The sequence below is a fragment of the Sceloporus undulatus genome, chromosome 2, assembly GCF_019175285.1.
Source record: "Sceloporus undulatus isolate JIND9_A2432 ecotype Alabama chromosome 2, SceUnd_v1.1, whole genome shotgun sequence".
In the NCBI taxonomy this organism is placed as follows: Eukaryota; Metazoa; Chordata; class Lepidosauria; order Squamata; family Phrynosomatidae; genus Sceloporus; species Sceloporus undulatus.
Genome location: NC_056523.1, coordinates 30,115,463 through 30,132,114, shown reverse-complemented (window position 1 = coordinate 30,132,114; position 16,652 = coordinate 30,115,463). Strand labels below are relative to the sequence as shown.

Genomic DNA, 16,652 nt, shown 5'->3' with positions numbered 1-16,652 from the left:
ATACACTTTGGCCAATGCGTATTCACGGCTGGGTTCCGAACTGAAGGCAGCCGGCTCCTCCGTTTCCGAGTACACTAAATTAGGGATTGGCTGGACCGCACTGATGGCCAGTGCGGAACCCCGCTGCTTTGGCTGGTGTGTCCATCCATCCGCTGGTTTCTTGAAGACCACCAGTTACAAATCTCCCATGATGCTGCGCTGGAATTTCCCCCTTCTCCTTCCAGTGGCCCTTTTCCCTTTTAGCACAACAGCTGGGCGGGGAGCGTTATTTCCACTGAAGCAGATAAAGAAGAACCTTTTGTGTCGGGGAGGGGGGAATGTATATGTGTGTGTGTGTGTGTGTACACACAAACACACAAAGATGTGGTGTGCAAGGATATACATGCAGCATTACACTTTCAGCTGCTCCACAGTGGGTATACACACACACACACACACACACACATATAAACACTCAAGCAGACAGATGTGTGTGTACACAATAAATACATTACACTTTTGGCTGTGGCACAGGTGTTTTTGTATATATATGTGTGTGTGTGAATATATATATTATTATTATTATTATTATTATATTATTATATTACTATTATTATTATCCTTTATTTATAAAGCGCTGTAAATTTACACAGCACTGTACATACAATCTTTTATTGGACAGTTCCCTGCCCTCAGCTTACAATCTAAAAAGACACATAGATACATACATACATAAATCCTCATGCCAATCCCAAGGGAAGTAGGTACATTGCCATGGGTGGGTGATCCAGTATTCCTGAATGGCAATGTACCAACGCAAGATTCACGGAGTGGATCTTGGCAATGCCATCCAGGGAAATTCCTTGAACAGGGAATCCTGCATATAATATGCGTGTGTGTAATGTATATGTATGTGTAGATATATATATATATATATACACACAAACACAAAGATGTGTGTGCAAGCATATACAGCAGCATTACACTTTCAGCTGCTCCAATTTGGTGGTGTGGGTGTGATATATATGTGGTTGTGTGTGTGTGTTTATGTATATGTATATGTATGTGTTGTATATATATATATAATATATATATACACACCACACCCACACACCACACAAGATGGTGTGGCAAGCATATACAGTACATGCAGCATACACTTTCAGCTGCTCCACAGTTTTGTGTGTGTGTGTGTGCGTGTGTGTGTGGGTTATATTATATATATATTATTGTGCGTGTGTGTATATGTATTATTAGTGTGTGTGTGTATACACACACACACACACCACACACACACACACACAAAGATGTGTGTGCAAGCAATAGATGCAGCATTACACTTCGGCTGCTCACAGTACATATTATATATAAACTCTCATACAGACAAATGGTGTTTACACAAGGAAAGCATCACACTTTTGGCTAACCACTATGTGTGTGTATATATAAAATAAAAATTATAAAAAATCTATAATAAAAATTATTATTATTATTATATTATTATATTATTAATGTGGTGTGCATACACACAACACACAAACACATACAGATAGAGCATACCCCTTTCGTAAGTGGCTAAAGGCAGCAATTCTCGCGATATTCCACGCTAAACAGTGACCTCATTCTTCACCCCCGGAAGTTAAAAAGTTGCCGCCCGTTCAGAGCCCCACAGGCATGCGCAACTGCCGATGCGCATCGGCGAACACCATTTTCAGCTGGTGTGGTTCTCCAATCCGCACTGGCCTTGCTTTGCGTCAATACGCATTGGCCGATGCGCATTGGCTGATCCAGAAGGCCCCCAGGTGTGGATGATGATACATATGACGGATCGGCAGCGTATTGAGAGAGCGCGAAGTGGGATGCCCATGTGATATGACGTGAAATCGCATTGGCCATGCGAATTCACGCTCAAGAAGCCCCCGTGTGGTAGGTCCCTAGTGGGAATGAAGGTCTTGGCTGATCTGATTCATCAGTTCGGATCAGAACCAAATGACATGGTAATGGGACTAAGTCCTTAGAAGAATACCATGGTTGATGGTATCGAAAGCACCAAAGCTCTATCAGGACTAACAGGGACACACTCCCTCTGTCCAGTTCCCTGCATAGATCACCACCAAGGTGACTAAAGCTGACTCTGTCCCAAAGCCAGGTCTGAAGCCAGATTGAAATGGATCTATTCTAGATAATCTTATTTCAAGCACTGTGAAATATTGAACTAGACTAGATAGGCCTTTGGGTCTGATCTAGAAAAAAAACAACATATCCTTATAATACCATTTCATTGTTTTGTGGACCATGTTTTGTTGCTGTTGTTGTGTGCCTTCAAGCATTTCCAACTTATGGGGAGCAATCATGGTTGTTGTTTTTTTTAGCAAGATTTGTTCAGAGAAGGTTTGCCATTGCCTTCCCCCGCGAGCATGTGACATGCCCAGGTCAACCAGTGGGTTTCATGGCCAAAACGGAATTGAACTCTAGTCTCCCAAAGTCGTAGACCAGCATTCAAACCACCAAGGCACCCTGACTCTCTGCCTCATAATCCTCATCACTCGCTTGAAAGGATTACTTTTTGAACAACAGCATCCAGAAAGACCATGCTGATTTGGAGATTCTGAGAGATAAGTCACAAAAGTAGCTTTTCCAGGCTCTGACCATCTTCATTTTCTAAGCTTCCAAGATTTCATTTTTGTTTTCTCTATTTTGAACAAAATATCACAATATTTTTGTAGCTTTCTCACTAAATTTTAGAGTTGAAGCCACCAGATGGTGCTGTCTCTGTAGTAATGTCTGGTAGAAGGATGTGGATAAAGTCCAAGCGTTAGGGGTTTCATCTGGAGAAATGGTAAAATTACTGTCAAATGTGATTAAAAGGGTCCCAATCAGGCCACTAACACAGGTGCCAACTCTGTATATACCAGTTTGGCAGATCAGTACAGGGCCTCCCAAGTCACCCACACCATCAGAAATTCGTTCACTGCTTATCTTAAGATGTGATATATGCCATATTCTTTTGCTATCCTCTTTTGCATTCACTCCAACACAAATCAGCAAATCTCTCGTGGAAAGAATAAATGTATGTGAGAATCGGACATGAGAAATGGCAGTATTTTTACAAAGAAAGAAAAACAGTGGAAGAATATTTCAACTTCCAAGGATACTATGGCCTTTAAAAAGTCATTGTGGAACAAAGAAACTTGAAAGGAAAATGTGGACTACCGAGTTACAATTCATCAGAAAGGTCTAGTTTATCACCAGAGGCTTAACTAGGATGAAGGTATCTTGTCATATAACTAGAAGCATCCTCTGGTTAGTCCTGTCTAGAGTAGAGCCATTAAATCAACACCTAAGTAGCTCTATTTGATTCAGTGAGTCAACTCTAATCAAATGGGATTTAGGCAACGTGTTAATTGTCATTTGTGATCTTAGCAACAGTTCTGTGAATCGCCAGTGTTACTAACATAATAATCACTGTAATACTTTCTGCATGTAATTTGCCTCCTGGCCCTTAACAACCATATCTATTGTATATTTGAAATTGTGAGTAACATTAATGCATCTGATGGAGTATGCTAATAGCCCATCAAAGAATTAACTATTCACGTTATATCGCATTGGTCAATGCGTATTCAGAGCTCACAGGTGTGGAACTCCAATGCTATATAACGCGAATACGCATTGGCCAATGCGAACTGACGCTCAAAAAGCCCCCGTGTGGTAAGGTCCTAAGTGTGCCAATTTCATTAATTTGGATCAGGCACCTGGGTCCCTTCAGTGCAGCCCCATTCCAAGGGGCCCAGGGGAAGGCCATCCATGGCTTCATCATGCATTCTTCCTCCTCCTCCTCTTGGGATGCTTGCCCTGTGGGGTTCTTCCAGAGGCTTTGCAGGCTGCCTGGACTGCCTCTGCCATCATTCCCTGTTGCCGGCATATGGTGCAGCGGCGCGGTGGTGCAGGGCCCATGGGCCTTGGTGCTGGAGGCGGGGCAGCCCTGTCTGGAGCCCTCTTCACTGCCTGAGGAGGAGGAAGAGGAAGAAGAGCGGGGGCAGCCTTCTTGTATGGCTGGAGGTAGGAGATGGCAGAAGGAGGCCAGGGGCAGAGAAAGCAGAGTGGATGGGCAGAAAGGCAAGAGGTTGGGGTGGAGAGGCTGGGGGGGGGACCGCTGGGGCAGATTTGAATCCGCCTGGTTCCCATTGGGCTGAATCAATTTATTTGAAAATATATCATTTCAACCCAAAAGGAATGGAAAAATCCAGCATCTTTTTGACATGAGTTAAATGGGGGAAAACCATGTCTCCCCCCCCCCTTGCTGAATCGGGTCTAAACCAATTCCCAAATGGGGATGATGGTGGTTTAAACCAGATCGTGGTTTGGTACAATCTGGTTTAAACCATAGTGGAAATGACCCCTGAGCTGCCTTTCTGGAATGGGACTTGAGGACACTGTTATATAGTGGCTCTGGTCTTTCTTGGAGGGGTAGATTCAGAAGGTGGTGCTGGGGAACGCCTCTCTGACTCATTGGCCACTGGCCTGTGGAGTGCCACAGGGTTCTGTTTTGTCCCCTGTGTTATTTAAAACTACATGAAACTGCTGGGAGAGTCATCTGGAGATTTGGGGTGTGGTGTCACCAGTATGCGGATGACACCCTGTTAGAAAATGACATGTATGTGACCACAAGATAGAGCTGTAGCGGAACCTATTACAGTTCCAGTGGCAGTTGACACTTGTATTATGGAATGGTGATGCCGTCAGTCCTTCAGAGAGAGAGAGAGAGAGAGAGAGAGAGAGAGAGAGAGAGAGACAGTTATGACAGTTGGTGTTAGAGTAACTGCCTCTTTGTTTTATTGTTATGGTTGTTTGGTTGGCAAAGTAATCTATTTATTAAAGTAACTTATTTATTAAAGCCCTCGTGTAGAGTGAAGGCTTGAAGTGCTTTTGTCGTTATTTCTCAAGCTGGGAGCTTAAGGCCGTTTGCAGTGGTGAAGGAATATTTTTCTTCTTGGCCTGAATATCTTTGCAGACATATCTTCAGCTTCCTTCTCCCTGGCGTCCTGTTGATGTGGTTCAACTCTGCAGGTGGTCGTGGTGGACACAGCGTGTCTTTCCACGCCCTAACACACCCAACTTCATCTCTCCTTTCCATCTGGTTCCAAGGAAGCTGCCTCTGTGCCGAATCAGCGTCTGCTGTCAGTAATGGACTGGATGAGGGCAAACTTAATTAAGACAAGACAGAGGCACTCCTAGTCAGTCGGAGGGCAGATCAGAGAATAGGAATTCAGCCTGTGTTGGATGGGGTTACACTCCCCCTGAAATCTCAGGCTCACTGCTTGGGTGTGCTCCTGGACTGAGCCTGGATGCCCAGGTCTCAACAGTGACCAGGAATGCATTCCCACAATTAAAACGTGTGTGCCAACTTGCCTGTTCTTTGAGATGCCAGAGCTGGCTATGGTGACACATGCCTTGAATAAATCCTGTTTGTACTACTACAGTGCACTCTATGTGGGGCTGCCTTTGGAAACTATTCAGAAACTTCAGTGAGTTCAAAATGTGGCAGCCATAATATTGATTGGGGCCAGTTACAGGGACCATATAACTCCCTTGTTGAAACAGCTTCACTGGCTACCAGTTCATTTCCAGGCACAATTCAAGGTGCTGGTCATGACCTGTAAAGCCCCACATGGCTTAGGTCCAGACTATTTGAGAGATGATGTCTACCCATATGAACTAGTGGGAGCCCCAAGATTTTCAGGAGAAGGCTTTCTCTCAGTCCTGCCACCATCACAGGCTTCCTTGGTGAGGACAGAGGAGAGAGCCTTCTTGGTGGCTGCTTCCACCCTCTTGCATGCCCTTCCATGAGAAGCAAGGCCGGAGCCCTTCCTGTTTTCCTTCTGTCAGTTTTAGTCAGGCAGGCATTTAACATGTAATCATAGGATAACTTTTTTTACATGGGTGTATGCTATATGGGGTGGGTATCATGGTTTTACTGTGGTTTTAATTTTGTATTGTTCTTATATGATGTTTTGTTTTATTGTACTAAGTTTTATTTGTGAGCTGCCTTGGGTCCTTTTCTGGGAGAGAGGTGGCATAGAAATAAATAAATAAATAAATAAAATTTAAAAATAAGGTACTTCTGGGAAAGCCACAAGGAGCTTCAATTGAGCCTTTAAAACTCCCTGAATCCATCTGAAAACCCAGGCAACAATTCATGATTTTGACAGCCTCCTTGGCATTGTTTGGCAAAAAGAGGTAAAACTGGATATCATCAGCACAGTAGTGAGAGCCACCTCCAAATTCTGGAAGGCCTCTTTTTATGTAAATGTTAAACAGTGTTGTGTAGTGGTTTAAGCATTGGACTAGGGTTCAAATCCCAGTTTAGCCATGTAAACCCACTGGGTGTCTTGGGCAAGTCACACTCTCTATCTCAGAGGATGGCATTGGCAACCCCCCTTGGAAGACACTTGCCAAGAAAATCCCATAATAGCTTCACCTTCGGGTCACCATAAGTCGGAATGACTTGAAGGCACACAACAACATAATGAGGGAGAAATTAAAGCCCCATGGAACAGAGCAAGAGTCCTCTCAGCACCAACTCCTGGAATACTCAGTTAAGGAAGACTAGGATGACAGCAACAGAGGCTTCTGCTATGCTGCAGAAATAATGCAATTTGACACCATTTAAATTTACCATGGCTCCATCCTATGAAATCCTGGGATTTGGAGTGTGTTGTGACACCAGAGCTCTCTGACAGAGAAGGCTAAATGGCTCACAAAACAACAAATCCCCGGATTCCATAACACTGAGCCATGGCAGTTAAAATGGTCTCAAACTGCATTAACTCTGGAGTGCAGATTAGACCTATGTTCCATAGGATGTGCTCTGATATAATTTAGGTTTTAAGTCAGAGGTGGAGAACATGTGACTTTGCAATTCCAATCAGCCATAGTCAGCAGGGTCAATAGTGAAGGATCATGGGAGTTGCATCTCTGCCCATCCCTCTCATAAGCAGACAATGGGTTTGTCTCCCAGGTGAAATCAGCACAGTAACGCTAAGAAGACTGTTGCATCACAGAACTGTTCTTATACTATGTATAAGAGTATTAGACAAACACCACAAACCTCCTGGAACTTTTCTGTTTAATGGCTGTTTGACACCATGCTTACATTTCTTTCTCTGTACTGTCTCTCACCTCTCATTTCACCTATAGAAGATCTGAAGATAACGCATCATGCATCTGATAATGTGGCTGGTCCTGCACAGTTTATGTCACAACAAAGGTGTTAGTCTGTTAAGGAATTGTAGTCTGAATTTGTATCTATGTATTTAGACATACAAAAAGGCAAAGGAAGCCATGTTGATTCAGTTGGGGGGGGGACCATATCAATATAATCAGGGAATATTTGTGATAGGACCAACGTCACAAAATAACAAAGAAGCTCTCAATGGTCCCAAACACACTGCAGAAATAATACAGTTTGAGACTGCTTTCATTGCCCTGGCTCAGTGCTAGGGAATCCTGGAAATTGTAGTTTATTGTGGAACCAGAGCTCTCTGACAGAGAAGACTAAACATCTCACAAAACTATAGTTCCCAGAATTCCCTAACATTGAGCCAGTGCAGCCAAAGCTGTCTCAAATTGGATTATTGCTGCAGTGTGTTTTGGACCATGCTACACCTTATTATTATCCAGCTGGATCAAAATTTCTGGACAACTCAAACTTGCTTGCTATTCCATGACTTTTTGATGGCAGTGTATAGACATACATGAGGCAGTGTGGTGTAGTGGTTTGAATGCTGGACTATGACTCTGGAGACCAGGGTTTGAAGCCTGATTTAGCCGTGTAAACCCACTGAGTGAGCTTGGGCAAGTCACACTCCTGTCTTAGAGGATGGCAATGGCAGACCCACTCTGAAGAAACTTGCCAAGAAAACCCCCATCGCCATAAGTTGGAAATGACTTGAAGGCACACAACAAACAACAGTATAGTCAGGAACTGGAAGCGCTGATAACTTCAACCAGGCAAAAGTAGGCTGGCAACTGTTTGATGTTCCCTGCAGAATTAAAACCAAAACCAAAACCCCAAACAAGTAATAATATGCTCCTCTCCTGTCCCTGTCAAAATGTCCTCCCACTTCCCAACTAAGAACACTTCACATTCCCCCATCAGATAAAATTTGCCCATGCATCCACCAGAGGACACTGTGGGTCCTGCATTTGGCATCTCTGTTTCCTCCAAAGAGGCATTAAAGGAAAAAGAAAACAAAACCCCAACCTGACAGTTTTCAATAGCTGTAACTTCCGGTTCTGATTAAAGTCTTCAATTTGCCTCTTCTTCTCCCTTGTTACTTCACATGCTGAAATAATTATTGCCTATTGGGATAAAATAACGATTGCTTGTGGCAATAAAACTGTGGAATGTAATGTGTTTTCCCTCTCCCGCAAATATAAAAGAAAAAATGCTGTAATATTAAAAACCTATACACAGCAGAACAGCAAGATTACTAAAGAAGTTGACTCAAGTTATTCTAAGTTTTTGGCCTTTGGGACAACTAGAATAAAAAAAAGTCTAAGAAGAAATGCATTATCTACCTAAAGAGAACATCTGGATATATTATAATGCCTCGCCAAGGCTCCATCTGCACTGCAGAACTTATACGGTTTGATGCTGCATGGCTCAATGCTATGGAATTCTGGGATTTGTAGTTTTGTGATATTTAGCCTTCTCTGTCAGAGAGTTCTGGTGCCATGACAAACAAATAGCAGGAGGGTGGATTCAACAGGTGATAGTTTTGCTATCAGATCATGCATTTGCAGAACTTTCACCCTTGTAAATCACTTAAAAGCAAAGGGGCCAACTTGGTGGTAACTTGTTTTGGGGGCAATCCTTACAGCTCTGCTTTGATTTGTCATCTTTTCTATTCCATCTGTGACACTACAGTTAAGAGACGACAACAAATTCTAATAAACCAATGAATGATTCCAACAAAGTTTTAATAAACAAATCCATAATTGCAAGAAGAATTAAGAGACAATGAAAAAGATGAATAATGGCAGGGTCCCAACACTTCCAGCTCACTGCCCTTCTGTGTAATAAGGCAAGTCTCTTATTGTGGCTGGGTGTATCTACACTGTAGAAATAATGGAGTTTCACATTTTTAACTGCTATGGGTCCATCCTATGTGGAATCCTGGGATTTGTAGTTTTGTGAGGCACTAGCACTTTTTGGCAGAGAGGGCTAAAGACCTTGTAAAACTACAAACCCTGTAAGCGAAGATGACTTCCACATCACGAGAAGGCATTAACTGCCCTGACATCTTCAAACCCCCGCTGTCCTCCACTGCTCTGCTTTGGATTCAGGCCTGTGACCTCCCTGATTTAACATATCCATCTGGCATGTGGTCTCCCTCTCTTTCTACATCCGCCTTTCCTAGCATTATGGTCTTTTCTAATGGCCACCTTGTGAATGAGGTCTCTACCTCCCTGCTCAGATCCTGTAGGCTCAGACACATGGCTTCTCTGAGTCTCTCCATCTGGCACATGGTCTCTTGTTCTTTTTCTACTTCCCCTTTCCTAGCATCCTTGTCTTGTCCAATGAGTCGTGTCTTCTCACAATGTGGCCGAAGTATGACAGCCTCAATTTAGTCATCTTGGCTTCCAAGGAGATTTCAGGGAAAGCCCTTAAAAGGGCACAGTTTGGGGACCACTGTTAGTGTCCAAATGGACATCTCCAGTCTGTGTAGGGAAAGCGGACACAAAGGAGGAGAAAGTCACCCACAAAAAGGGGAGGACATGACCAAACAAAACCTCAAAACACTCCACTGAAATATATAAAGGCAGATTCATGCCTCTTAATTGAAGCCATGCTCCAAAATTCCAACTGTGCTCTTTATAAGGGGTTTTGGACTTCAGCTCCCAGAATCCCAGAGTATTGGCTGACATGGCTGAGGCTTCTGGGAGCTGAAGTCCAATAAATCTCTTAAAGGGCACAGTTTGGGGACCACTTTGAACGGATATAGGAGTATTTATTTGGCACCATGCCCCTACCATACAGTCACACATATGTATATGTATATGTGTGTGTGTGTGTGTGTATACACATATACGTATATCTTGTGTGTGCATGTGTATATATGGATGATACAGACATGATGCCAAATAAAAACTCCTATATATTGATAGGAGTGTTTATTTTGCACCATGCCCCTACTACACATATATATATATATGGCTGGTGCCAAGTAAAGGCTCCTACAGCAAGGCAGAGCCAGGCTTCTCGAAAAGCCCTGTCTGCTCCCGCTGGAGAAGGCGTCCTCCTGAGGGAAGAAGGCTCCATCCAAGGGAGGAGAGGGGCCTCTCTCTCTCTCTCCTCCAGGCCAATGGCGGCGCTGGAGGCCCGGATGTAGAGTGCTGCTTAGGCCTCGGCCTCCTCCTCCTCCTTCTCTCCTCCCCGCTTGCTTCCTTCCTGTTCCGGGCGAGGGCCTGAGTCACTGGTCCCGGTGTCTCCTCCGAGCCTCTCTGTCTGTCTGCCTGCCTCCCTTCGCCGTCTCCGCCATGCCCCTAGAAAACCTGGAGGAGGAGGGCCTGCCCAAGAACCCGGACCTCCGCATCGCCCAGCTCCGCTTCCTCCTCAGCCTCCAGCCCCGGCGCCCGGAACCGGCAGCCCGGCAGGAGCTCATGGACGCCATCCGGAAACACGGTGGGCCTCGGGCGGGACATATATAGGGACACACTGGGCAGATAACACGGTTTGGAAACGCTTTGGCTCTTGGCCTGAGTCTCCGCTATGGAATTCTGGGAGTTGGAGTTTGTTGTGGGGTCCTGCTGTGCTCTTTCCTATTTAACCATTCCTGTGACCATTGCCTTTTCAGACATGGCCCCCTACTATGAGTCCCTCTGCAAGTCTCTTGAGTGGCAGGTAGATACCGATCTGTTAAATAAGATGAAGAAAGCCAATGAGGATGAGCTGAAGCGCCTGGATGACGAATTGGAAGACGCAGAGAAGAACCTGGGGGAAAGTGAAATCCGTGATGCCATGATGGCTAAAGCAGAGTACCTCTGCCGAATTGGGGACAAGGTAGGTGCAGGGCTCAGGAGGCATAAACACTTGATTGTGCCCATGTATTCCTCTAAGGAGCATCTTGAAACATGCTTGGTTGGGAGGTTCTTATGTCTCGGAGTAATGATCCTGGCTGGGGAGAGGAAAGGGAGGATTCTTCTGCAGCAGTCAGTTGCCTGTCATCCAGATAGAATCCTGTGGCACTTTCAGGCCAACTTCCATGGCCTACAGCCCTGTGTTCATCAGCTCCATGTGATTAATTGGAATCCGGTCTCTGAAAGTGTATGCCAAATAACACTTGCTATCCTTGAAAGAAAATGTAGTAAGAGGAAGGCATGGGTAGACCATCTTACTCCCACCCCCACTGTTTTTTTATGTAGCAATTGTGACAAGCAGCATTTTAATCCTCACTCTCTCTCATAAATTAAGGAACAGCAGTGGTAAACAAGCAAAAATATAACCGTAAACCTGCTGTTAATGGTTCTCAGATTCTAGCCTAGTTCATTAGAATCATAGAATTGTCGAGTTGGAAGATGCCACAAGGGCCATGCCTAGTACATTTTGTGGTGAGTTTATAAATTTTGACATGGCCCATTCCTTGGTTGTATTTTCCACTAATCCTTCCCATCCATCAAAGACTGCATGTGTTAGAGTGCTTTTGATGATGCTATATGTTGAGTAACACCAGCATTTTTTCCCTAATGTGCCGAAGACTAGTGGCATATTTGTGCCCCTTGGTATCACCTGCTATTTCCCCCCCTAAAAATCACCATAGGCTGACAGCCATTGACTCGCAGACTGGCACAGGTCCATAGACCAGCACTTTGAGTAGCACACCGTTAGAGGAAGATTAGGAATTAATAATAATAATAATAATAATCTTTATTTCTACCCCGCCTTTCCACAATGTGATCAAGGCGGCTTACAGATAAGAAGACAATAAAATACAAGTTAAAATATTACATATAAAAATTAAAACCTCATCAGAGGAGTAGGGACGGGAAACAAACAGTCAAAATATCAGGGCAAAGATAAAACAACAACTTTAAGGTAGTTGGGGCAACTTTAAGGTAGTTGGGGCAAAAAAAGAATTAGTAAGGTGGGAATGCCGGCCGAAATAAGTGAGTTTTTAGATCTTTTTTAAAAGAAAGTAACAATGCAGAGGAACGAAGCTGTACAGGAAGCTTGTTCCACAAAGTGGGGGCAAAGATAGTAAAGGCCCTCTGTGAGGTCGTTACAAAGCGAGACTTAGGGACCTCCAACAGGTTGGCCCCAGATGTTCTGAGTGTGCGGGGCGGACTATATGGGGAGAGGCAGTCCTCCAAGTACCCTGGACCCAAGCCATTTAGGGCTTTATAGGTCAACACCAACACCTTGTATTGAGCTTGGAAGCGAATAGGCAGCCAGTGGAGATCTTTTAATATAGGTGTTATATGGTCTGCCCTGGATCTACCAGCGACCAATCTGGCTGCCATATTTTGAACCAGTTGTAGCTTCCAAGTGTGGTACAAGGGTTGCCCCATGTAGAGCACATTGCAGAAATCCAATCGAGAGGTTACCAAAGCATGTACAACAGTTTCAAGGTCCCCCCGGCTGAGGTAGGGACGCAGCTGGCGTATCAGCCGAAGCTGATAACAAGCACTCCTGACCGCCGCATCCATCTGAGATGTCAGCTGGAGCGACGAATCAAGGAGCACTCCCAGACTGCGCACCGAGTCCGACCCCATTCAGGACCGGATGACAAATCTCACCACCCGGAGCAGGGGAACCTATCACCAGTACTTCCGTTTTCCCTGGATTCACACTGAGTTTGTTTTCCCTCATCCAGCCCATTACCGACGCCAGACAGGCATCTAGAGGAGAGATACCAGCCTTAGTTACTGCATCAGTCGGAGACATAGAGAAAACTATTTGGGTGTCATCAGCGTACTGATAACACCGCGCCCCGTGTCTCCGGATGATCTCACCCAGCGGTTTCATGTAGATGTTAAATAGCATAGGAGACAAAATCGCTCCTTGAGGGACACCAGATGTAAGGGCCCTCTTGTCGGAGCGACAGTCTCCCAGCTCCACCATCTAGAATCTACCCGAGAGGTAGGACCGGAACCACTGCAAAGCAGTGCCCCCGATACCCAGCTCCCCCAGGCGTTCCAGAAGGATACCATGGTCAATGGTATCGAAAGCCGCTGAGATGTCCAGGAGCACCAACAGGGACACGCTTCCCCTGTCCATGCTCAGACGGAGGTCATCAACTAAGGCGACCATGGCAGTCTCAACTCCATAGCCCGCCCGGAAGCCGGTTTGAAATGGTCTCCTACTACGCTGGGTTTTGGAAAAACGCACTTACCTGTTCCAGATAGCAGTGTTATAGAGAATTAGCATGCCCCCTGACCTGCAGGAAGTGCCTCTGCTCCAAATCTCGGCTTGACATAGAAGAGCTCTCCTGCATTCTCCATATTTTATGGGATCGATGCTAGCAAGATGATTTAAGAGAATGTGGCCTTTATTCAGAAAAGCAAAGGGGTTAAATCATGTTTGGAAAGTAATAACATCTTTCAGATTTCTTTAAAACTGCCAGATGAAAGATGATCTCTGTCAGCTAAGTGAGTGTGTTTTATTAGGATGGATTTGCTGAGCTGTGAGCACCTCCATGACCTACATTTCCATAGGCTGAAAAGACTCTACTTCTTGTAGTCACTTCCCTTTCTTTTCTGAGAGGTAAAATCTGGTGAAGGATCTTGGATATTTCATGTGAGGGCAGGGTATGTCTGTTACCAAGGCATATCTGCAGAGTCTAACATTAGCACATTGTTACATTGTTAGGAAGCTGCTTTGACAGCCTTTCGGAAGACATATGACAAAACTGTGGCTCTGGGACATCGGCTGGATATTGTGTTCTATCTGCTCCGAATTGGCCTGTTTTATATGGACAATGACCTCATAACACGGAACACTGAAAAAGCCAAAAGGTACCATTTCTCTTGTTTTAGCACAGTGTAGAGGGGTGCTCAGTTTATAGTTCAGGGGACTTGGGTTTAGGAATCTGAGGTGTGTTATATGTTGGAAGCATACAACTTTATGAAGCACAGTTATAAATGCCCTTTATTCAGCAAATGATGCAAAGTATTAGAGGATAGAGCTTCAGATTGCTTTGACCATAAAAGGTTAACTGCAAGTTTTTCAAATTGGTAAAACTGATAGGGAAGCAAAATAAAAGTTGGAAGGTTAAAAAAAAAATCAGCACTGTACTGTATTGCAACATTTTATTATTCAGACTTAAAAATTGTATGCAGACCTCAGTATTTCCCAGAAACAGAAGAAACTCATATTTTTAGAACGCTCAGAAACTAAATGTCCCTGTAGTATAGTTAAAGAGTACCATAAAATGAGATAACTTCTCAGTAAGACAGTTTTTAGACATGTGATCTCATAAATACCCTGGAGGCACCAGATCTTTTCTTATGTCAGACGCTAAGCAAGGTCAGCCCTGTTTAATACTTGGATGTGAGGGCACCAAGCAATCCCAGGTCTTTGAGGCTATATTTCAGAAGAAGGCAATGGCAAACCACCTGTTGAATATTCCTTGTATAATAAAACTTCATTAAATTCTTAGGTGTCCCATAATTCAACAGGCGACTTAAAAGTGTGTGCATGCATGCACAAACACGCACAAACAGAAGCTGTTGCCTTTACTTCATTTGGACATCTAAGTAAACAGACATAGGGTTGGATAATAGGGTTTGTCAGAACTGCAGACAAAATTAGCAACCCTGTTAGACAAAAGTCCAGACACCATGTTACATGATATAGATTATGTCTCCCTTATCTGAAACACTTGGGACCAGAGGTGTTTTGGATTTTTTGGGGTGTGTATGTGTGGCATTTTAGAATGCCTATATTTGTATATACATGCATAAGGCACTATCATGGAGATGGGACCCGGGTTTAAACACAAAATTCATTTATATTACATATACACCTTATAGAGATAGCCTGAAGGTAATTTTAAAAAATATTTTTTAAAATATTGTTATGCATGAAACAAAGTTTGTGTACATTGAACCATCAGAAAATAAAGGTGTCAATATCTCATTAAAAAGGCTTTTTAATATATATATATATATATATATATATATATATATATATATATATATATATATAATTGAGAATTCTGTATAAGGGAGACTCAATCTGTAATATGATTGGTAAACGCCCAGATTGTACTCCTGGCCACTAGGGCATGACTTTGTTTGCTTAACTAGCTGTCTTACCGCAGTTCTTCTTTAAAGAAGTGTGTGCATTGCCAAGGACTGTAGGATAACAACACACCTATCTGTTTTAAAAGTCTAATAGAGGAAGGAGGAGATTGGGACCGACGGAATCGTCTTAAGGTCTACCAGGGTCTTTACTGTGTCGCCATTCGAGACTTCAAGCAGGCAGCTGAGCTCTTCCTGGACACAGTTTCAACATTTACATCATACGAACTTATGGATTACAAAACCTTTGTCACATACACAGTCTATGTCAGTATGATTGCATTAGACAGGCCTGACCTTAGAGAGAAGGTAAGCCAAGCAGCTGCTTTCACAGAGAACCTGTAGAGCGTGTGTTTCCTTATTCCTCTTATGTCTTATGTTTTGGTTTTTGCCTAATCTTCCCTAGGTGATCAAAGGGGCAGAGATTCTAGAAGTGTTGCACAGTTTACCCAAAGTGCGACAGTATCTTTTTTCACTCTATGAATGCCGGTATTCAGTTTTCTTCCAGTCACTGGGTAAGGCAGTGTTTCTTCTTTTTTCTGGTCTGCCAGATTTATTAGACTGAAAGTGGCTGACATACATGTCCAGTTCTCAGGTACTTGCCTTATGTCTCTTAAGGCTGGCTTTCTGAAACTTTGTGGACTATGTACAAGTACAAAATGGCATGAGATTTTCCAGAAACAAGCAAAATGGACCAAAGCTGGTTCAGGTTATGAGCGGTTTAATCCTCATGTAGTGGAAGGCTGAACATGTGAAAAGGAAGGCAAACTGTACTTTGTGAAACTGAGACGATGGTCCAAAACACACCGAAGAAATAATTTAGTTTGAGACCACTTTAACTGCCCTGGCTTAGTGCTAGGGAATTCTAGGAACAGTAGTTTTGTGAGATATTTAGCCTTCTCTGTCAGAGAGCTCTAATCCCACAATAAACTACAATTCCCAGAATTCCCTAGCACTGAGCCAGGGCAGTTAAAGTAGTCTCAAACTGGATTGTTTCTGCAGTGTGTTTTGGACCTATGTCTGCTCTCCTTATTTCACTATTGGATCTCAGCTGGGGCATACAGTGGGTCCTTGATACCTTCTAGGGTTTGGTTCCAAGACTACCTGTGGATAACAAAGTCAGTGGATGTGCAAGTCTTATTATTAATTAGTTTATAATAATTAATTAAACTGCTCGGATTCCCAGCGATTGGGCAGTATATAAATAAATCCTATTATTATTGTTATTTCCACTGCTGCCCCAGCCCTTTGGAATACGCTGCCCACTGAAGGAAGGTGCGGGATATAAATAAAAACTTTATTTATTTATTTATTATTTATTTTATATTTATATTTACAATTGCACTGTGAAAGGATGTCCCTTATAT

General features: G+C 43.6%; 1 protein-coding gene across 1 annotated transcript in view; it reads left to right on the top strand.

Annotated features, from left to right (window-relative positions):
* Window positions 1-10,417: 10,417 nt before the first annotated feature.
* PSMD6 (proteasome 26S subunit, non-ATPase 6) overlaps window positions 10,418-16,652 on the top strand; it is a 13,973-nt gene continuing 7,738 nt past the window's right edge. Inside the window, exons 1-5 of the mRNA XM_042447450.1 lie at window positions 10,418-10,669; window positions 10,842-11,047; window positions 13,853-13,998; window positions 15,375-15,594; window positions 15,692-15,841. Of these exons, the coding sequence (XP_042303384.1) occupies window positions 10,525-10,669; window positions 10,842-11,047; window positions 13,853-13,998; window positions 15,375-15,594; window positions 15,692-15,841 (867 nt within the window). The 5' untranslated portion in view covers window positions 10,418-10,524. The remainder of the gene's footprint in view (window positions 10,670-10,841; window positions 11,048-13,852; window positions 13,999-15,374; window positions 15,595-15,691; window positions 15,842-16,652) is intronic.